We start from the raw sequence: 23,197 nt of genomic DNA on the forward strand, positions 1-23,197 counted from the left end.
TAGAACACAGGAATATAGAATAGAGGAAAAGAAAGAAACACATGAATAGGGTTGGGGTGTTGTAGTAAATCAGAGGAATGGGAAAACATATGAAAAGTATAAGATGTGTTTGGAACAAAGGAAGATGTAACCCAGGAAAACTTAAAACATTGAAATAAATTAAAAGCTAATTGTATTTAATTATAGGCTAAATAACATAGATATGTGCCCAAACGTGGGGCATTAGTATTTATGTTATTTTTACTTTGATCAGGACCCAATGATACTCAAAGACCATCTTTCTTAAATCTAACTCCACGGTTCCTACTGTATAGGCTACAAATAACTAATCTACTCCACTCAGATGAGTTGAATGGCATGGCTGCCTCGGGCTTCAGCTCAGGAAACAAAAACCACAGGTGGGAGCATATGTTTATTTTCATGTGAAATATTGTTGCCGCTACAGTTTCAGAGGAAAGGGTCTGTCCCATTCCTTTGTTCCAAACACCCTGCTCATCTTCCTTTCCTATGTTTTTATTTCCTTCATTTTTCATATGGAAAACCTTTATTCCAAACAAAGCCTCACTAATTTTGAAACGGAGAGAGTATTATAAAATACATGCACAATGTTTGTTTCAGCTTGTTTAGCTTATAAACCGTACTTTTTTAGCTAACGAATAATATTTTTCTCTCACACCAAATCAGCCAACAGTACTTTCAGCCATGGCTTATCAGCCAAACAAACTCAAGTGAACAGGACGATGATCCTTTGGCTATGAATTTGGACTGGACATGCTTGTCTAGATTCATACCTAGAACTAGAAGGTCATCAATTTAGGAATAGAGAGAGTATAGTATCAAATCGGTACGACAATGCCCGTTTTTCTACCTACTAGTCTACTTTTACTTTCACGAGTTAATTACATTATCCAAAACAGTATCATCACCCATAATGGTTAATGGCCAGCTGTGCTTTTGGTCATTGGACGATTGGGGCCTATCAGCCTGTTTGTTTATTGGTTTCAGCCAGTCAACAATGTTTTTCTCTCACAACAAACCAGCATCAACCGAGCTTATCAGCTCAGAAACCAACCAACGAACAGACCATATATTGATAGGGATTTCACGTTTTTAAAGAAAATCAAATTATCCATCATCTATAATCATTATCCATCATCCATCAGCATGTTCGTTTCGGCTAGATTGACTTATAAGCTGTTGACTAAAAGTACTGTTGACTGGTTTGGTATGAGAGGAAAACACTGTTGACTGATTGATAAACCAAACTAGATACAGACAGTTACATGCTGCTGCTGCATAATCATGGAGGGCTTGTATAGGACAAGAACGTAGCTTTCAAACCTCCAAAACAATTGATCCAATGACAGCGATGGCTCCAAGGCCTGAAGCAACGCATTTGCAGATAAGCATTTAACCATCTTTAGATAAAACTGATATGGGTGTACAGGTGTAAGTGTATCATCTGCGGTTGTCTCGATAGCATCTATTCTCATCTCAGCCACAAGACAAGTTTCGCTGCACACTCTTCGCACAACAAAATCTACATATTTTTGTACCAAATACAAATGCTTATATAAACAGTAGCAACCATTGCCACCTACAATACAGCACTTGCATGCCTATTCCTGCCTCCTGTCATCAGATTCTGCCACATCAGCAGTCCTAATCTCTTGTCTGGTACCAACAGACAAAACAAAAAACTTCGCAGAAACTTGGAAGCAACTTGCAACCTGTTGATAATAAGCTTAAAAAACGGAGAATCCAAAGGCAGACGCTGAGGATTACAATTACTCGAGCACATCAGACCACAGGGCATGTGACATGGCGGGCGTGCAACTGTGCAAGGTTCAATCAGCTGTTGGCTCGGCGTCCATGCAGAGATGAACCAATTTCTGCTGGTACTGCCCAAAGACCTCACTGACTGCAATCAGGTCCTCGTCGGCCACATTCTTGGAAGGGAACCGGAGCTTCTCGGTCTGCTCCGGCGTCAGTGCTAACCTGGAAGTGTCATCCTCGGCCTCTGATTCTGATAAGATTTGTGAGTAGGTCTCATGGCAGGCTAGCAAGAACATTGCTGCGATATCTGGGCGCTGGTTCTTGCGGAGTGTATCCAAAGCCTCTGGCAGTGCTCCAGCAGCAACGTATAGTATAAGAGCTCTATAGAAAATGCAACCACTGTGTTAGTACCACCAAGAGAGAAAAACAATCGAATCTTGCTACTTGTTAGCTGTTCAGGGTCATTTTTTACCTCCACATATTATGCTCGCCACGAAGAACATAATCAGCCCACCTCTGCAGTACCCTGCACAAATCAAGCACCTTTAGTACAAATTACAAAACAAAAGGTTCTTTACTGGCCGGCTTCAGAAATAGCAAAGCTACATTTGGGCTTCACCCAGTTCTGCAAAAAAGATGTGGGCCCATTGGTCTGTGGTTCCAGTTTGGCCCAAGCAAAAATTATATCAACCAAATATCAGGTTGTTAACTACACCGATGACTAGATCATAAATTTGATGCCACCAGCTTTTTAATTTACTTTCATATTCCATTCAGCTTAGTTGTAAAATTCACAAAATCACAACCATGGGTCGTGGATAGGCCAAGCAATATATTGATTAAATAAGTTGAAACTTGAAAGACAAAACCAAGGCGGTTTTTGTAAGTACTTAGGGAGCACAATATTCATCCTTTCAGATATAATAAATTGGCATAGTTGAATTATACCTTGCATAGTCAGATCCTTGCAAATGGCTTGCGGCCAAAGTAGCTGCATCATTCCAGCACCCAGCATCTTGAAGCTGAAACAGAACCAAAAGGTTATGTGGTTGGACCCATATTCAGTTCGATTCACATTACGCTCAATAAAATTTAGGAAAACAAATATTGCAATAATAAAAAACGATCCTTTGAAATGCTGCAACTTTGAAGGGCATATTAATTGGAAAAAGGAAGCATTCTGTAAATGTGGATTGATTATTATTGTCTCTAAATCCCAGCTATCACTGAAAAAGTGAAAAACAATGCCTCATTATTTAACAAATATTTCGTCAGCCAAACTAAGAGGAAGGAATTTGGTCATATTTGATCTTTCAAAGCTAAAAGCCATCATCTTTTTCAGGTCTAGCTCATCATTTACGCTACATCTAGAGATGACAATGGCACTACTAGAGGTCTTCTCAATAATTATTAAAATTGTAATTATCCACCACAGTTTTACATATAGAGATGGCAGTGATTTAGTGGAGTTCCTGCACCAGAGTGTCATAGTCAAATAAATTAAACATAGCTTCTATCTGCACCATGTGACTTACAAAACTTAATAAATACTCTGGCTGTTCCAAATTGTAAGTTGTTTTAGCTTTTCTAGATATATAGTTTTAGAATGCATATCTAGGTGCATAGCAAAAAACTATGTATCTAGAAAAGCCAAAACGGCTTAAAATTTGGAACGGAGTACAACTTTGCTGTTCTATGATATGCCATATTGCCATTACATAAATAATCAAATAACTAGCTTATAACCCACATATTATGCTGATCGTCCATTGCATACATCAATTGAAAGAGGAAGTCGACAGTGACATAAAGAGCCTTAACCAGAGCTACTTACAAAACTAATTGACTGCAAGAACATGCTCATATAAGGTAAGAAATTTAATACTGAGAAGGCAAAGGTAATTTGTATTTGTCAACATTCTATATTTATTAGAACAGCAGCATGGTACATTATTTCATATCTGGTAAGTAAATGGAGAATGGACAGAGAAAAGAGCTTGACTCTCTTGCGTGTTCAAGGAAAGAAAAGAAAAGAAAAGAAAAGAGCATGATTGATTAAGCCAAACGTAAGAATAGTACCTGTGAACATGCTTCCTGATATCTTCCAACAGCACAGAGAAGATGCGTGCCAGACAGCGATTTGTCCGTTCTAACCATATTGGCTGCAACAACCTACATAAGATCATTACTTAGAAAAGACCACCCTCTGCACAAAAATATCTATCACCATGGCATTTATCAAAAAATGAGATCCTAACAGACTAAGTGTTAATATAACACAAAAAGCATTTAAAGGATTAACCGACTAAGAGTTAACGAGGATCAAGGATGCGGTGTGGTGTAAAGTACTTATGTTTAATTTATGTTGATGGATACGCTGTAGAGAACACTTAGTGTTTGCATTTTGCCATTGAGAACACAACTGGCACTGCAATGTTTGCACCCTACAATTGGGAAATGAATAATGCATTCTACTATTCCCTTTGAGCTTTGAGATCTATTCCAGTTTATAATTCTGAGCGTTTGAGAAATATATCTAACTTAAACTGATATCTGTTTTTTTAGGGGAATACAATAGGGGAAACCCCTAATGTGGTAGTAAATATATTAATATGTAAAAGAGTTAGCAATCATTCCTATGCTATTAGCTCGTCACAAATATCAATAAATTTAAATAGACCCGTATCAAAATTCAAAAGATTTGATTGCCATGCATACAAACTGCCCTTCTTTTCTAACAAAGATAAATAAGCATGCAAAATGTCTTGACCTTTAACGAGCGTTAACCCCTAATAGTGATCAGAGTTATACACTGTGTAGTAAAAAAAAAATGTACTAGAGAATGTTTATTTTAAAGATGCTCACCTTCACTGCAAGTTCATGCAAAGATTGTGAGACTGCAGATGACAGCACAACTGCTCTTAATGCATTTGGGTAAAAATTTGATCCTTCAGGGGGCGTTGAAAGTAACAGTGAGACCGCAGCTTCTAAGTTCCCAAGAGAGACAAGCCTGTGTTCGTAGAATATGATAAACATGTGGCACAGGTAATTACCAAGATATATATTACTGATGAACAAGTTTGAAATAATTGATTCTTACTCATGAACACGTTTTTGCAAAGCCTCTTCACCATCGAGCTTATCATGCCAAGGTATCCTTTCATTTGCATTGAACCATAGTTGCTCTTGCTTAAATGCCATTGAGCTTAATTGCCCACAATTCTGCACAAAGATTAAACTTCTAAATTCAAGAGAATAGACATATTTATACATAGTTAAAACCATGCACTCGTGCAGTGTTGAAGTACAGCGCATCAGATTCAACGATTACCGCAGCATTTTTTGTGAACTTTCCAGAAACAGATCTCTCTCTTGAAGTTATCCGATTAAATGTAGAGCCTTGTTCAGAATCAGGATGTAAACTTGATTGTGAGATCTTCTCTCTTGATCTACTTGTTGATTTATCCAGGAAGTGGCGAAGAGCTTGAGGCAGCTGTAGCCAGAAAAGTGCTTCTTGGAAATCACCGAAAATTGCAGCAGCAAATGCAAACCTTGCACAAGCTCCCTTGTTCACTATAGCTGAATATAATCTGGCTCTTCCATCATCAAGAATGCAACCTTCCCAAAAAAAAGTAGTGTCAATATGCCAAATCATCTACTGGGGGAAAAAATTAAGTTGTTGCTGACATACCCTCCTTTCTGTACGGTTCCAACACTTTAAGGAGCAATTCTGCCACAACAACATCACCAATAGGAGGGAGTGTTGTCTCAATCATGTAACTACGAAGATCTCCAAATGCTGGTGCTACCTTAAAGCTGTCCCCAGCTAATTTATCATTATTATTGCATTCAAACCAAGAAGGCTTCACCCCAAGTTGCAGAATCATACGCAGAGCCTAGGATCACAAAAAAAGCACAAGTTGCTGAGTGTTTGTGGTTCAGAATTTGATCTTTTGTAAGGACAAAATGCCATGCCCATGACCCGAGGAAACTAATCATAATAATGATTCATGAAAAACCTGCAGCTACCTTCCCTCTTAATGAAATATGTACATGAGAACGATCACTAAGAGGAAAACCCTGCATCGACTGACTTTACATTTTAGGAAGGTGATTGATAACTGGTAGAATTACTTATAAAATGACTCTTTGTGAAGAGAAGAATATAAACAAATATATCCATGCGCCAGAGTTCATGCATAATAATAATATATAAAAATACAAATCTTTAAATATTATATGCACCTTACCAAAGCATGGGCCGTTGGAAATAATACTGGCAAACAAAATGGCATTGGCCTAAACCTCTCTTTCATAGCTACTGGCTTTGAAATGGAACTGCCCTTGGTATCACTGGTGAAATAAAAAGGAAAATAAAAACATTCCACACGTAAATTTTCTGAAAAGGGAAAATAGAGCATCAGAAATAAGGTCATCAGCCACATCAAACAAACTAAATAAGGTCTAAAGCATCAAAGAACAGTGTCAAACCGTTTTTAAAGTTAGAGTACTTTATGGTTACAGAAGATAGAAAAAGGGACGGAAAGGATTAACAGGTGGGAGAATTAGGTGGAAAAGAAATAACTTTCCTACCATAGTGACCTATCATGTTGACACTTGACAATAATATTTGTGAATTGTGAGGAGATATAATGACCAGAAATTTTCTTCGAATCAATTTCTTAATTTGTTTCAGTTTAGGGCTCAAAGCCTTTTCCCATTATTCTTACATTTATGTAGTTCTTTTTTTAGTGTTACATGTTGGAAAGCTCTTTAGAATAACAAATAGGAAATATTATATTCAGCATACAGCTCAACGAACTCAGTGTAATACAACTAGAGCGAGTTAAAGAAGCAAGCTCATATTCTTCCTTCTCTGAGCTCATAAGCATGCTGCAGGAGATGATTGCCTTATAGATGCAGTAATAAATAATAACACACCTTAACAGGTCAAGTTTCATTTATAGATATCAAATAGAGTTCCAGTACAGAAACATATTTAAATCTAAACAATAAACAGAGTAACTCTACACTGGAATTAGAACTATTACATGCATGATTAAAATGACATACATGTTAACCTCAATCAGTCGGAAGCTACTATCAGCTCCGGCAATGCATAACATAAGTGGCTCATCCTTCCTTGTTCGGGTTGACAACCAATCAAGCTCCAAGACAAGGGTACCAGGAGATTGCGGTTGAAGAAGGGCATTCGCCAAGGGGTCTGGACTATCCTAAAACATAGTTCATGAAATCAGTACCATATGAGACAGTTGCATATTCCTGCTGAAACATAAAAGGACAGCAATATTGGAAACAAACAATAAATCATGCATGAATTACATTGAGGAATAAAGATGTAAGCAGAATGCAACCAAGCATCATCCGATAAAACAATACTAGGGCAGTCCTACACAATCATTTTTTTTAATCAAATGACAAGTGGTTGCTATATATCAATATCGAAAATATATGCAACAGGGTGATCGATATACCATCATTTAGAATCAAACATTGAAATCCAATAGCGCAAAACCATATTCCACGGGTATTATACACGAGATCTAGAAGAACTGAAGATAATACTTACCAAGTCAAATATCGAAAATGTATTATCATAGAAAAGCACAGCGATGCGCCCTCTGCTTCGATCACCATGAACAACAGGAGAAAACTTTATCCTCCTGATGCCTTCCCTGTGAGTGCTAAAAGAAGAAGAAAGGCCTGTTGTAACATCCCACCATCTAATGTTGCCTGATCGATCCCCCATTACCTATAAGATAATAGCATCTCATCAGAGTGTCCCAAGATAACCTGCCTTGCAGATAAAAAAATATTGTAAATGGAAGTATGGACCTTATAAAAGAAACACAATGCTAAAATATACATACAACATGGGGAAGGCGATAAGCCATAGCAGTAACCAAACCATCTGAAGATGCAAATGATGATGAGGGCCACTTTGGCCTGCAAAACAGAAATGAAGGCCATGTGCATCACAATGGTGATGATAATGTTTAACTTAAAATAAACTGCAGAATGCATAAAGCAGAAAGTCCAAATGCTTCATTTCTAGTCTTGCTACGTTAAATTTCATAGTTACACTCAGTCTCATTCGAAATCACAAAGTGTATATAATCATTAGCTTTTTAGATACTGTCATTCCTCAAATACCAAAGTTAATCATGTTTTCATACGCCTCATTCTAAATGCGCCAAACATCTCCCACCTGGCTTAATGAAGCCAAGGGAATAGGCATCATTTGGGCAAGTACCAGCAGATTGCATGATTTTATCACTTGTAAATTGTAATCAATATACACACAAAAAAACAAATGCCACGTTTCTGTTTCCTGCATTAAAAGTGGAAAAAACAGAAAAGAAAAAAAGAACATCATTTTATGGTTGCTAAATTAAACAGCTAGAGGTAGCCGCAGGCATATCATTTTTTTCCAAATACATAAGAGCTGTGTACTATTCTGAGCCTGGTAATACATACTATGTTTACTGTTCTGAGCCTGATAATACATATCACATTTTTTTGGTCTATCGAAAAGAGTGATGTACCGATGCTAATGCTCTAGTGGAACAAAGTTGATGACTATATAAATCAGATGGTGCATATCTAATGACACATGCTAGAGAAAATGGATATTGTATGTCTTCTGATGAAAGCTGCATTTACTTTAATTGCTGAAAGGTACAAGGACAGAAACTGGAGTACCTAAAATCTCGTATTCGCCGCCCGTGCACTTCAAACACACCAAGAGCACCATTGACTAATGCAAAAGCAAAACTTTCACATGTTTCATCAGAATTTTCTGCACCAGAAGCCTCTGCAGACAAAAATAGATCATGTCATCTAACAGTATAGTCGGTGAATGTTTGGTCAAAAAAGGTCCTGATAAGAGTTGAAGAATTTTTCCTTAATAATAAACTGATTAAGAAGGCAATCTATCCAGTCTATATAGTTTTGCTAGTGAATGAAAATTACACCTGCTGATCGCTCCTTGGAGGTTGAAGACTGCTTAGATGATGCATTTTGACCTGGCCGAGGTGCAGCTGGCAGTGTCCACTCTAATACTGTAAAAGGAAGCGCCAAGGACCTAAGCTACAAGTGCAGAACAATTATGAATACCATGCTTCTTTCGCCAACTGAAAGAACTGATTTGAATGTATAATATAAAACAACAAAAGGGAGGCCATTTTAAGAAGAGTAACTAATAACTGTAACTCCAGCCTTCTTTCTGGCAGACAGTAGCTGAACTTACATTTCAGGCTAAACTAACTTTTGATTCCCATTGTCACCTTGAAGAACAACGTTTAGCACAAACCAATTGCTCATTGCAACAGTCAATGTGGTAACATAAGGCTTTGCTTTTTCTTAGAAGAACAAGTTCATAAAATTTTTCATCTCAACTGTCAACAGTCATTTCTTTCCATAATTGCATAAATACAGGCAAAGGAAGTAGTACCATCATGGGGTTCTTTGTCATGGCCCACACTTCAACAGGAGCATCGCGAAACAGAATCAGAAGGTACCTGAGAAAGAATATTATGCTTGAGAAATCAGAACAAACGTAGTACTGGTACACATGCATAGTTTAGAAACATATAGCTGACCGTCCAGAGGAAGAAGCCCTCAATGCTCTAATTGGTGCACGTTCAGGCTTTTGGAGCACACGGAATGAGCGATTTAGCCCACTTCTTAAGCATGTAATAACAAGCTTATTATTGTATCCACCAGTTTTATCATTAACCTGCAGTAGTCAAAGTGTCAAACCAATGAGAGAAGTAACATGCCGGCACACTGAAAACCATCAAGTTATACAAGAACGCATAAAGTTACAATGATGAAACATAAGCGCAAACTGAATGAAGCCAACAAGTACCTAAATTAAGGAAAACATCATAATAGTTTTGATTGCCAAAAGTAACCTAGCAGTCTCATTGACAAATTACAGAAACACTTTAGTGCAATCACAATTCACAATATACAAGAGTTAAAACTATCAGAACATGGAGGCACCTGATTATATGAGAATGAAACAAGACGTGAGTTTCCAAGCCATCTCAATCCCCTCACTGTGCTGCTATGAACGGAAAAGCTGACTGAAACTGCATTGGCCACAACATCTACAACTTCAATAGTTCCATTCTGAGTCCCCAGAGCAACAAGTGGCACTGCTGGAGCAGGATTGTTTCCACCACCTTCAGATAGGAAACATTTGGATGTGTGAAATTTGATGGCTAGAAATAATTCAGAACATAAAGCAAGGGGTATTGTGGCTATGGACATACGAGCTACTGTGGCAAGCAATGAAGGGGACGGCACTGCTAGTGTAGTGACAGTAGATGACAAAAGATGAAGCTGGCCCATCAAATTAATCTGCAGGGCATAATGAATATGAGCGAAGTAGAGTAGTAGGACATAACACAGGAGGGTATAGACACTAGAATTACACAAGGCCAAAATTTAGGCCCTATTTGGCACGGCTCCAAACGGCTCTGGCTCCTTGCCACAGTGCCGAAAGAGCCAGAGCCGATGAAGCCAAAAAATAGTGGCTTCACCGGCTCCTAACAACGGCGCAGAGGAGCCAGAGCCAGCCGAAGATCCACCAAACGAGGCCTTAAATAACTAAACAGATACATCAAAACCCTGGCATAAGGGTATGCATTAATCATTACCCTTGTGATACCCACTGGACTATTGATCCTACTTCTTAATCATGGCAATTATCTATTATTGACAACAAAGAGAAATAGTTTCATGCTGTAACCTTTATTGTAAAATCAGGTCTATTGGAGGATGTGTTGGCAGTTGCAGCATTGCTATGGCTCGGTCTACCTGGTTCCTTCCCAATATTAGTGACAGAAACGGAAACATTAGCACGTTTTGATTGAATAGATAATTACATTTGCACTGGAATGACCACGTAGATTCGCACCTCGATTAGCTTTGTTAGGAAGTGAAGACTTGTCAAATTTCAAAAGCCACGACCAGATCTTGCCATCTTCTGATATCGACGTTAGATATGTCATAGTTCCATGACAAGCATTCTGGTCTGAATTTGTATCAGTCATGAAAGAATATGTTTGTGCCAAATCCTGACATTGTTTGTCAATGTTTCGGAAAATAGACTCCGACTGCCATATTGTAGCTGCAAGAACAGCCGGAGAAGGAACAACAGTACCAATTGAAGGCATTAGCTCTTCCACAGCACATAATAAATGCACTTGTTCACCCCTGCAACCAAACATTAAAGGAGAAAATCAAAATATTTGAAAACGGCAATGCTAGCATGTAATACATGTATGGATATACTGAAACTATACATATGTTGGTGCATAGAATTGTTAAAACACGAATGTCAATATACAGATGGTATTGCTCAGTTTCAAGCAAACATACATAGAGTAATGGCCACGACACATAAAATGCATGGTTCCTAGAACCATATGTCTTTCCATTTAATGGGGTTCATTTTGATGGGAAAGGAAAAGCTTTCCTTACTGAGTAGTGTGCACACACAAACTGACTGTAAATTCATTTATAAATGTTCCAATTTTTGTCAGCACACTCCTGAGGTTTATCGTGTAGTGTTTACTAATTGTTGCATTGAATCCTGTTTTCTTTTCTCTCTGCATCCAGACTAGGGCACTGATAGCGTTTTTATACAGCTCAAATGCAAACCAGAAATGTCTATCATCACATTTTGGGCACTCAGTAAGCTCTAATTTATATGCGTGTGTTTTGTCGAACATCCAACACTACCCACATAAACAGTAGGACTGCAAACTCACTCCTTACGCCTCCAGATGCTCAGCTTGCCGTCGATATGAGTGCAATAGAGCATGTCGAGATCAGGATCGGCCATAACACCCGAGAACTTGCCGAACCCCCTGGGCAATGGGGTAACAGAAAGCGCAGTGCTGTAGCTGAGGTCAAAGACGATGAGCTCCCGCGGGAAGGTGACGAAGAGGATATGCCTCCACAGCGGGGAGAAGCACATTCTCGAGACAAAGAGCGGGAACGCCGCCAGCGCCGGGGCCGGTGCAGGTGCCGATATCTCCTTCTCCAGCCTCTGCAGGTCGGCGACATCCCCTGCACCGCAGTTCACCCGGTGCTCCTGCAGCGAAATGTCGGAGTCCTGCCTGGGAAAGGCAGAGAGGAGGAAGCCGCGGAGGCCGATCGCGCAGAGGTGCCTGGCGTCGAAGGGGTCGCGTCGGAGGCAGGAGAGGTACTCGGGCGCCGCGTCGAACATCCAGAGGACGCGCGGGGTGTTGGACGTCTCCCAGATGCAGAGCAGCGAGGGCCCGTGGATGGAGGCGAGGAGCCAGCCGGAGCCGTGGTGGACCCAGCAGAGGTCCTGCACCCCGCCGCCGGAGCCCGGCGCGACGCTGCGCGCCTCGTCGAGGTTGAGCCAGTGGAGCACGGTCCGCGCGCGGGCGTCCCAGACGGCGATGCGGCCGTGGCGGTCCCCCGCGGCGAGGCGGAGCGGGCGGCGGTCGTCGTCGTCGTCGTCGAGGGAGGGCGTGGCGGGGGGCGCCCAGCGGACGGCGGTGACGAAGGAGGCGAGGGAGGAGGAGGGCATGGGGAGCACGCAGAGGAGCTGCATGGAGCGCGGGTCCGACACGACGACGCTGCTCCCGGCGCCGTGCGCCAGGAGGCCCGTGGGGCTGAGGTCGATGCAACCGCCGTTGCCGCGCCCCGGCGGGCCCGGGAGCATCATCGCCGTGGCGCTGCTGCCGGCGCCCGCCGCATTGCCGTGCGATCGCGACGACGGGGAGGCCGGCGGCGCCACGGAGGACGCCATCGCGTGGAAGGCTGCCGTGAGGAGAGGGGGAAGGGGACGACGGGCCTCTGGCGAGGCGCTCTCTCTCTCTCAGATCTCGTCGCGGATCACCATTTCAGTTTGGGAATTGAACAGGGGTCTCGTGTCCTCGCTCGGTCGCTCCTCTTCACCCGTGGAAGGAGGGAGCCGGAAAGGATGACTCGTACGGCCTGTCGGTCCGCGGAGATCCGAGATCTGATCTCGCCCGTCGCAATTGAACCGCCAGATGCTTTGAGAGTCGGGCCGTCCTGATGGGACGCGGATCCTATGTGGCAGCAGCACGCGCGTGGGATATGCGATGCCCCCGGTGAAGTCCTGGTACTTTTTCCTAAAAAAAAGTCCGTGTACTTTTTTTTTTGGATCGGCTGAGGAGCGAAGTAGTTTTGAGTGAGAGCTTAGACTAACTCCAGCAGACCAACGCAAACGCATAATCCAGTTTGCCTCGCGTACAGTAGAAAGGTCCCGTGACCCATATTCTCACTTCTCCAGCAGCGGACGCAGCAGAGCGTCGTCTTCCCTTCCTCCGCCGGCGTGCGCGGCACGGCATCCGGCGCCGCCAGCGGCGGGTTCCTCCGACGGCGTGCCCCTGGCACTGGGAGCGGGCTCTGCTGCCGCGGGCTCCCTGCAGCAGCGCGTGAGTACCGGATCTGGGGCCCCGCAGCCGCCTACACCACAGCCACGCACGGATGCCGGAGTTGGGGAAGGTGTGGCTCCGCCGCCGCCGCAGGCGCCCTCCCCTCCCCCACCCTCCTCCTCCTCCCCTCCCCTCCCCTCCTCAATCGCGCTCGGATGAGCACGTGAGCGCGGCACGGCCTCCAGCGCCGCCTCCGCGGGGGCCTTGCGCAGGCGGCCCAGGCGTGGGAGTCCCTCGGCGCCCTCTCCCCCGAGCTCACGCCCGGCGGCGGACCCCGGCTTCTTCTCCCCCGAGCTCACGCCCGGCGGCGGACCCTGCCTCGAGCCACGCCGGCCGCGCTCCGCCGCGGATTCGCCTCGCCGAGTCGAGCCGGCCGCGCCCTGCCCCGAGTCGAGCCCACCTTTGCGTCGTCTCACTTCCGAGACGCAGTTTTGCCTTCCGAATCGCCCAGTACCCAGAATGGGTATCTGGTTTGGGTGTTCCGTTGGAGGAGTGTTTTGGTACATAAAAGCACTATGCGTAACGCATTTTTGAGTTTGGGTGACGCCGTTGGAGACAGTCTTACAAACTTTCAATGCCAGTGATACATCTTGCAACTTTGCCTATAATTTATTTATTATGACTTTGTTCGGTTTGATAGGAAATGGAAGGAAATTGGAGAGGGTTCGAGATTACTAGAACATGAGTAATTGTTTTTTTTCTTCGTGCTTTTGCAGTCCAGATATCAATTTATATCAAAACTCGCATACTCTATTTTATTAGGCTAAAGTTTTTTTTGGAAATTAGGTCAGTTATTTATAGGTTTGGCCAATGGTTTCACTAAATTCTCTATGAACTTGTCTATATTTTTTTGGAAATTAGGTCAAATATTTTATTAGGCTGAAGTGCACTATATACATTAATCTCCCTGTATAAGTAACTTGTCTATATTTTTATTAACTGTCTAACAGAAAGAACACTTTGAGTTGATTACTTTATTTGCATTTGTACCATTTTATCTATTGATTGAAATGGGAGGTTTTGATAATAACTAGGTTAATGCTCTGTTTGTTAGAATTCTGATGGCATCGCTATTCTCTTTATGATAAGCAGGACTTTTGACACCTGACATATTACCTTTCGTAGGGCCTGTTTGGATCCATGTTAAAATAAGCTGAGGTTCTGTTTGGACCCTCAACTAATGTTTTACTGACAATTTCTCCCTACATTCAAAATAATAAGATGTTTTGTTTTTTTTTTAGGCATGTAGTTTTTGTTATGAACTTAGATATAAACAATGTCTAGAAGCGTAGCAAAATAATGTATGTAGAAAAACAATCCAAACAGACCTTAGTCTTAATCATCTACTTTTGACACCCGACGAGAGCGAGCGTGTCGTAGTGTTTACGTGCGTATATAGTTTAGACAGAACAGTTATCAACTATATCAGGGGATCCATTGCCCCTATAAGCGATTTTTTTATTTTGGTATATTCCTTAGCACCTTGGTCTCTGTCAGATGGTCCCGTGTCCGGCTGACGCCAGTCTGTCCGGGTTTTCCATTGGTACGCACTCTTTGTAATCATCTTCATGAGGCTTCGCTCGTCCTGGAAGGTCTCCGCATGAAGCTCCCGGCCAAGTGAAAAGTTGGTACTTTCCTTCTTCAAAACTTTTGTTTATTAGTTTTAAAAAACTATTGTTTATTTACCAAGAGTCGACTCGTGATCTAGCATCGGTTCATTCTCTCTCTCATCCACGAGTTGCCGTGTGCAGTGGTCCAGTCAATTCATGGGTACGCCACATCAAATGATGAGTCGGTTTGCCATGCCCACCGGAGACTGGGCATTCGGTTTAAACCGAAAATTCGGTTTGGTTTGTTCGGTTTCAGTAAACTTCGGTTTCCAGCAATGAACACCCGATTGGTTATTCTAAAAATGCAAAACCGACGAGTTCGGTTTCAGTTTCCTAATTCGGCTTTTCGGTTTAAACCGAGATGATCGAAGTCTTCCTGTTGACCTGCTCCGCTCCTTGTTGATCTCACTCGAAGTCGCTCCTGCCGCCGCGGCCACGGCCATGCAGCTCCTCTCCCTGCTCGCCTGCTCGCCGCGCCACTCGCTAGCTCCGGCGCTCGCAGCCACCACTCGCTCGCTCCGGCACAGGGCGCTCGTAGCCGCTGCACGCCCACTTTGGCACTGAGCGCTCGCAGCCGCTGTAGCACCCGCGTAGCTCGGTGCTCCACTCGGGTGCTCGCAGCTTGTCGGCGAGTCACACCCAGCCGCCCATGTCGCTCCCCGCTCGCGTGGCCGTTGCGTCGCCGCCGCTCTCTCCCGATAGGGTTTGGGGCAAGTTCGCTCCTGGCCGCTCGCCCGCTCGGGTGTCTGTCTCGTCGTGTCATCTCGCGTGGGGGCGGGGCCGAAGCGGTGGTCTGGTGGAGTGGCCGAGTGGGCCTGCTAATTGGGCCGAGACGGGCTGTTGAGAGGACGGGGAGAGGGACACGGGCTGCTGAGAGGCAAGAGTTGACGAATGTTTGGTGTTCTCGGTTTACGGTTCGGTTTTACATAGGAACCGAACACCGAGCCGATGACCGATGTTTCTAAAACCAAAAACCAAAGCCGAACCGAAAAAACGAACTACTGACTATTCGGTTCGGTTCAGTGCTCAGTTTTTGGTGAAAAACGCCCAGGGTGACTGGAGAAGCCCTTAAGAACCATTTGTGAAAATTATTCTCACCTCTGCTTCCATTACAAATTGACGGCGATATATTATATCATATGGCGTTTGCCCTTAGATCGGCTCCAGTAACATGCTCGCTCACGAGACAATGGCCACTACAATAAAATGGCGTTTGCACAGTAAAGTCTCCAAATCGAACTCCTGACATTCGCCATGCCAAAGAAACGTGCTGCGCGTGGGCCCACAGCACATACAACAAAGAGATTGACATGGGTATAGAAAAGAGAGCGTGAGCACAATCGAGTCAAACCTGACTTTCTGAGACCGTTTTCATCCTCACGGGATACCGCAGAACCCATGCCCTACCTACGGACGCCGCGTTGCCACGAACCATCAACCTGCAACTTTAGGGCACCCGTAATGGTTAGAGCTAGAAGCCACTTTCTTCAATAGTGCTAACTTTTAGCGTATACCTTTTAACACGGATAGCTCCACATGACACTCTCACATAAACTTAAAATATGATCAAGAGCTAGTTTTTCTCTCTCTTCTATTAAGATATGGAAAAAATATTTAGAGCTAGTTTAAGAGTCAACCATTGCGGGTGCCCTTAGATTGATTCTATTCGCCTGGTACCTGGCCGGTAGGCTCCTGTGTTGCATCTGCTACGTGTTCAACCCCTCCAAACATGGCAGCAACGTCCATGGAAACTGCTATGCCTTCAACCCCTCGCACCATGGCAGCGGAGGTCTTCCCAAAATTCACATGGAGGAAGAAGCCTTCCCAAAAGGGCAAGTCCAAAATCTGCCCCACGGAAGGTTAGAACGCCAAAGCCGCTGCTAACCCGCTAGGAAAGCGGCGATCCACAAGGCGAGGAAGAAGAAGATGAAGGTCAGTGGTAGCATCGTCGTCAAAACCCCCATGCGTCATAGGTCGAGGCGTCGTTGTCAAAACCCCCATGCGTCATAGGCTCGACCTAGAGGAGAAAGCCAGTGACGGCGGCGCTGGCGGAAACCCCGTGCTGGTGCTCGTAGGCTCGACCAGGACGATGCCAAGATCGACAGTGGCACACCACTCTGCTGCTTCAACAGGGCCACGCTCAAATACAACATGAGATCCTTTGCTAAACTCACCTTTACTACTACTGATTTACTTTTCACTGTCGCCACTTTCACTGCCATAGCGATAAAAACGTCGGTGTGATACTTCCACCGTCGGTTAGACCGATAGGGATGCCTGGTAAGAAATGAAACCGATAGTTGAAAACCATCAATGCGGCGGTGGTAGTGGGGTTGAATTCCACCGTCGTTTGGAACACCGAGCCGATTGGGATAGGCGTTATGGCCACCGGCCCTACACGGCCATTTGGTGTATCGGCGGTAGTAAATTCAGCGCGAGTTATTTCCCCATTTTCCAACTACCCATAACACAGTTGCATCACCATTACTTTCCTATGGAGTATGCCTCGTCTTCCCTGATGCTTATATTAACTGCTTCTCTATCTTCAAGGTTAGCCTATTTAAGCCGGGTCTAGATGCGCTTCTTGGCAATCCACACACTCCTCCTTAGATACAAATAGATACAGACAAAGCTCTTGAGCCAACCATCTATATTTTCTTCATCGCCATGGCGCTCCATCTCCAACTCCTCTAGCAGCAGCAGCGGCGTTGGGAGAAGGCCTTCGAGATTGGGTACTACCAGCATCTAGGCGTAGCGGGGGCTGCTCGATCTAGGTGCTAATGGAAGTTTTGTGATTAAGGGGGTTCGCTTATTTGGACAAGCCAAGGGGTGCTCAATGCACTTTGGTATGCCTAGTTTGCCCTATGCATTTCTTGTGCCGATTCACCATTCTAGTGCACTGGCGATCCTCCTTCCTCTGGAGCAGCAGCAACGACAACGACGCTTCTCTTCCACGCCCTCCTCGCGACCATGAGACGTGAGCACCACCATATCCTAATCAACAAGGAAGTTACTACACAAGAAAGGTGGACAAAATTTGGTTTCCTTCATTTTTTCCTACTGCTAAACTTACATGTTGATAATTAGTCATCCTATGTAGGAATACACATGCCCGCGACTATGAGAGGTGGAGATGTTCCTCTTGCTCTCTCTCCCCTCTCTCTCAACCGTGAGAGGTGCAGCAGGGAAGGTAAAGCACCTCACTAAGATGCTCCTCTTCTTGCTCTCTCTCTCTCTCTCTCGACCATGAGAGGTGCAGATGCTAGTGGAAGTTTTGTGAGGTGCTTCCTCATCCTTAGCTTGCATTGTCTATCTTCAGACTCGACTATGGGATGTACTAGTACCCGACAGGTCTTTGTTATTGTACACCCAATAGTCTTTGATAGGTCTTTGTTATTGTACAACTGTGGAATATAACTGAAATTATGAATGAAGTTGTTGTGATGATTGTTACTGTGTCGTTTATATATAGTTTTTCCTTTAAAACACTTAATAACTGAATGGTGATGCTTGTTACTCTATTTTTTAAGTGTCGTAGTATTTGCCTTGGCTACACAGACGTGAGCTAAAGCACCTCACTGTGATGGTGCGGGGGTGGAAGTATTTGCCTTGGTTAATTTGCAAATCGGTTTGTTGTGTTTGCAAATTGTCATTATTGCAGCTCCCATCGCTGTTTCATACGGTGATTAAGCGTTAGTGTTAGATCACAAAGTGTAGGGAATCAAATGGTCTGCATCATCTCTTGCCTGCTCCATCACCCTCGACTCGCGTGGGTGGCCATGGATGTCACGGACCTTGACTGTTGCCTTCCCTGCTCGTGTTTATTAGTGGAGATGACTTGAATAACTTGTATTAAGAAATTCGAAACATGTGCAAGGGAATCTGAACCGCATCATACGAGAAGGAAGGTAATTGTAATGAGTTTAGAAAGGAATCGTACTTGCGTATCATTGAATTAAGAAGAATGAAGAGTTTATCATACAAATCCCCGTCATCTAGATATGTACATATCAACATTGATCTACATAGAATCTACCACATTAATCTGAAGAACCTATCACACTCATTGTAGATCCTACACTCCTAGCTACAGAACATAGCCCACTCCTCCCAACCTTCCCATCCTGCATGGACGCCATAGCCTCCGCCTCCGCAGTGATGTCCGTCCTGGCGACGCACCAGCATGGATAGAGGAGGCAGAGAACTAGACTCACCCAACGCCGATTGCCCAGCCAAGTCCTACAACACGAACATGGCCTATTGGAGGCGTCATGTACATATCTCGTTCTTCCACATCACATTCACCGCCAGACCTGCTTCATCACCTTCAACCTTCCTCAACCACCGCCAGGCAATGTTGTCATTGTTGGCACCGCTGTTGGACCTGTGGAGCACAAGGGAGAGAACAAATATAGCAACATCATGGCCTACTATGGTGGAGCACTCAAGCATGTCGAGCCATGGCATGAGCGCACTGTGGTCTTCCATGAAGATGACACGTATCCTAGCATAGAAGTAGGCCTCTAGGTTGCCAACGCTAGCAAGCCCGGTGATGAGCTTGATGCGATACTCATGGTCGTAGAACCGGTTCCAGGTCCCAAGGTGTATCCCACGCAGCAGCACCCGCCGTAGTGGTATGCTCCGTCCCACTACGACGTCGTTGCACACCCTACGCATCTACGAATAGGTTGTCCATAGGCTGCCACAATCTTCCATGGGATCCGCTGTAGCCATAGCGACGCAACTAGCAATCTCAACAGCCACATCCGTTGAGAGCTTCTCCATGGAACGAGGACACATGCAGCACCTACAAAAGATGGATTCTTGGGTCGGGAAGCGACGTCACGGCAGCATGGAGCACTAGGGAGGGAGATCGGAGCGGAGCAAGGTGAGTTCCAAAAAACCCTCTTTGGATTTTATGATCGCTCCATTCTTGAAGGTTTCGTGGTGCGGTGATGTCGAACGTCTCAGGGAAGTCAATCGTCATCCTCCGTGTGAATCATGTAAACCATGTATGAAACTACAAAAAAAATTCAGAATGAAAGAATCTTTTATCTTACGATTACTAATTGGAGGCCCTAATGGTGTAAACCATGTGAACCGCATAAACCATGTGAACCCCCTATTTTTGCATGTAAATTACCCACCTCAGCCATTACAAAAGATAATACAAAGCAGTCGATAAGAATAAAATAGGCTAGCAGTTCGTCACTTCGTCTCCCCTAAGATCATGGATAGCGCTAGAGGGGTCGAGCCACGTGGTCGAGTCAATTTTCTTCATCCAACTTCCAACACCGTTCGATCACCATTACTTCTGCTGGGAGAAGCATGCTCCACTAAGATTGTGCGAGACATGGCCTCACCTTAACTCCTGCTCTCACTCAGTGCAATCGAAGAGAACTCCAACGGGCGCCTATCTCGTCCATCCTTCTATAAAAGCAGAGGCTAAGGCAAGGAAGCAAGTACACGATTCTTTTTCTCTCAAACTCGTTATACTTACCTATCTTCTCATTCTATCTTCATCCGACGCTCTGCCTCGACACTCCATCTTTCACATCTCATCCAATGGTGGATCAGGCAATGAAGCGCCCAATGAAAGAGTCGCTGGAGGTTGTCCCTGCTCGTCCTGCTTTCGTGCAATGCTACGATGGGATGGGGAGGGTAGCTCGGCGGCACCACCACCGGAGAGCCAATCCCCGCTTCCAGTTATCTCCGATAATGATGATGGGGGGGCGGATGATGTCCTCATGTTGGTGGAGCAGCTAGACGTGGCCACCTCCACCCTCCACGAGGAGAGCCAGGAGGTGAACTGGTTGTGCCTCTCAGTTACCGCCGCGAAGTAGGAAACGGCAGTGATGGAGCTTACCGCCGTCGAGGCCTAGGCATGCCTCACTGGTAAGGCATTTGGCATGATATTATCTTACTCTTTCACTATGTGCAATGTCATGTCTTAAGTTGTAGCATTTTCTTATCTCCTTTTCTGCCGTCCAGGAGTAACTGATCATCGCGTAGGGCGAGGCGGCAGAGGCAATCCGTCTTTGCTAGGTCATCGAGGACAACACCCATGTCTCCTCCTGGATGGTGGTCAAGAGCAACAGGCGCTACTAGGACCTCCACATGGCAACAGGCAAAGCCGTCCGCGTGCTTTTGCCTCCTACGCCTATGGGGACAACCCTGCCAAACCACCTCCGCACCATGCCACTATGGGTCATGGAGGTGGCCATGTACTACATTTGCCTAGGGGCTAGTTCGGCCATGGCCATCACCCAGCTTTGGCTGGGTGAGGACCTAACCGTGGCAGAGCCATGGTTCTCGGGAGAGATGAGCTATCGGCAGCGCCAGAACCTGGTCGGCGAGTTCTCTGTCATGGGCGATGGTGTCTTGGTCATGATGGATGTAGAGGACATCATTCGTAATGCTCCCCGTGAGTAGTTTGATTGTAACATGCCTCTGCATTCTGAATAAAAATGTTCATAATATTTAGTAGTTATTACTTTGAGTTCATCTTTGTTTGTTGTGACTTGAATGTTCCATTTGTGTACCTTAAAGTTCGTAGACCGTATGACACGTCCATCGTTAGTAGGTGCCAACATCTCTCGATCATCACCGCCGGTAGCCTTCATTGCCGCTTTCGTCAATTTCTAAGCCCGCACATGAGTCCTACGCTTCACTCCCGCGTGTATTTACAAAGTTTGGCAGAAATTTGTAGTCCCACGCTTGATATAGTTGCTTACAAAGAATGCTCCCCACTGTATCTTTCTCCTCCTTAGTGCTGTTGTTCCTCATCTCCGCCCCTGCTCCCTAGTGCCGAACTACGCGACCGCCCCTACTCAGCGGCGTGCAAGCCGCCACTCACCGCTGACAAGCTAGTGCTCCATGCTGGTATGCCTCATCGAAAGGTAGACAACATAGATCCACCGGTGACCAGGCTGGTACTCATCACCTCCGTTGTCGCTTGAGCTCAATGCCGCAAGATCCAAAGGCAATGGTAATGCTTTCACACTTCCCTTATGCATTGTTCTTGGATTTTTATTCCCTTCTTCACTCATCTAAGTATCAATGAAGCTTCTATATGATTATTAACGAGCTCACAAACATATCTCAACAGTCGTTCCTTCTCTAATTTAGGCGATGGCGCCACCGCTTCCATCACCGTCCTCGCTCCACCAAATCCTCGTCAAGATGGAGGAAGAGGCCCCAACAAGAGGAATGAAGTGGCCCTCCTCATAGACCATGTCTTGGTCCTCATCCTTAGCCGCCTCACCACACACTCCTTATGCAACTGCAAGTGTGCCTGTCACTCCTAAAATAGCCTCATCTCGGGATTCAAGTACCATAAAGAGCTGCCCCAGATTCTCGCTGAATTCTTCTACCGTAGCTGGAAATGCAAACGCAACTTCACCAGCGTCAATAGTGAATACCCCTCCTTGTCCTTCTTGCCCTTCCTAATTTAGGATGTTGTGATCTCAGATTGCTCTCGGGGCCTCATCCTCTTCTGGTATTCTAGGTTTCGCTATGTTGTCTACAATCTGGTGACTAAGAAATGGTTGCTACTACTAGGTAGCAACCATTCTTGTGGTTCAGCTCGCTTGGGGTTTGATCCGACAATCTCCTCACACTTCCATGTGTTTGAATATGGGATCAATGATGATGACTCCTTAGGTGTCAACATCTACTCATCTAAAACTAGAGCATAGATCTTTAAAGAATCTGAATGGGGCGAGGGTATTGCAGTATCCACATATGGGAAAGGTGTGTTTGTTAATGGTTTTATGCATATGCTAGAGTTCACCTAGATAGTTGCCATTGATAAGGATGGCAACGGGGTGGATTTGGATCGGGTGGAGTGTTTGGACACCCAAAACTGAAACCCGAACCCGTCCCAAACACCAATTTGGGTGAAAATCTATCCCCAAAATCGAAACCCGTGGATTCCTGAAACCCAACGGGTTATCCAAAACCCAAAAACAATACAGAACATTCAAAGTGGCACATGACAAGTTGAGATCCACTGGCACATCGTGCCGCTGCTATGGCCTACCCCTACCCTATGGTTGGGGCCTAGAGGCTAAGGGACTCCACACCGCTGGGGCCTGAGGGGCTATTTGCGGCTAGACTATGGCCTGGGGCGTCATGTCATCGCCTGCGGCCTACCCGCCTTAGCTCCCAGCAGTCGACCCTTGCTAGAGTGCTAGGCGCGCACCGCACGCTCTGTGGCACCGGCTGCTCCTAGACACACTGGCCTTGCTCCTCTATGCCTGGGTTGAAGCTGCTGGGTGGGGTGGTGTTGGCGCTCGACACCTGCTCCTTTGCTAGTGCTGAACGGGTGGATCCGGTGGGGTG

The 23,197-nt window shown here is 44.9% G+C and overlaps 2 protein-coding genes across 2 annotated transcripts in view; both read right to left on the reverse strand.

The window, feature by feature from the left end:
* Positions 1–1,180: 1,180 nt before the first annotated feature.
* LOC136466403 (uncharacterized) lies at positions 1,181–12,780 on the reverse strand. Its single transcript, XM_066464788.1, has 21 exons — positions 11,580–12,780; positions 10,724–11,022; positions 10,556–10,623; positions 10,077–10,164; positions 9,805–9,986; positions 9,399–9,535; positions 9,251–9,317; positions 8,772–8,886; positions 8,500–8,611; positions 7,668–7,743; positions 7,367–7,549; positions 6,850–7,010; positions 6,027–6,129; positions 5,468–5,672; positions 5,108–5,394; positions 4,877–4,998; positions 4,642–4,786; positions 3,856–3,948; positions 2,725–2,798; positions 2,249–2,302; positions 1,181–2,157 (listed from the first exon to the last, which is right to left on the reverse strand). The coding sequence occupies exons 1-21, from the start codon at positions 12,590–12,592 to the stop codon at positions 1,848–1,850; spliced, it is 3,894 nt and encodes a 1,297-aa protein (XP_066320885.1). The 5' UTR covers positions 12,593–12,780; the 3' UTR covers positions 1,181–1,847.
* Positions 12,781–13,087: 307 nt separating this feature from the next.
* LOC136462787 (uncharacterized) overlaps positions 13,088–23,197 on the reverse strand; it is a 31,771-nt gene continuing 21,661 nt past the window's right edge. Inside the window, exon 2 of the mRNA XM_066461840.1 lies at positions 13,088–13,679. Coding sequence (XP_066317937.1) covers positions 13,088–13,679 — 592 coding nt within the window. The remainder of the gene's footprint in view (positions 13,680–23,197) is intronic.

Source organism: Miscanthus floridulus, chromosome 7, assembly GCF_019320115.1.
Source record: "Miscanthus floridulus cultivar M001 chromosome 7, ASM1932011v1, whole genome shotgun sequence".
In the NCBI taxonomy this organism is placed as follows: domain Eukaryota; kingdom Viridiplantae; phylum Streptophyta; class Magnoliopsida; order Poales; family Poaceae; genus Miscanthus; species Miscanthus floridulus.

What these genes read in the sequence shown, in the direction of transcription:
- LOC136466403 (XM_066464788.1), bottom strand. Translation starts at nt 12,592, where the DNA reads ATGGCGTCCTCCGTGGCGCCGCCGGCCTCCCCGTCGTCGCGATCGCAC. An exon ending in CTCCAAGGAGCGATCAGCAG is followed by an intron (nt 8,612 to 8,771) that starts GTGTAATTTTCA and finishes TTTTGTCTGCAG; the next exon opens with AGGCTTCTGGTGCAGAAAAT. An exon ending in GGAACCGTACAGAAAGGAGG is followed by an intron (nt 5,395 to 5,467) that starts GTATGTCAGCAA and finishes TTTTTTGGGAAG; the next exon opens with GTTGCATTCTTGATGATGGA.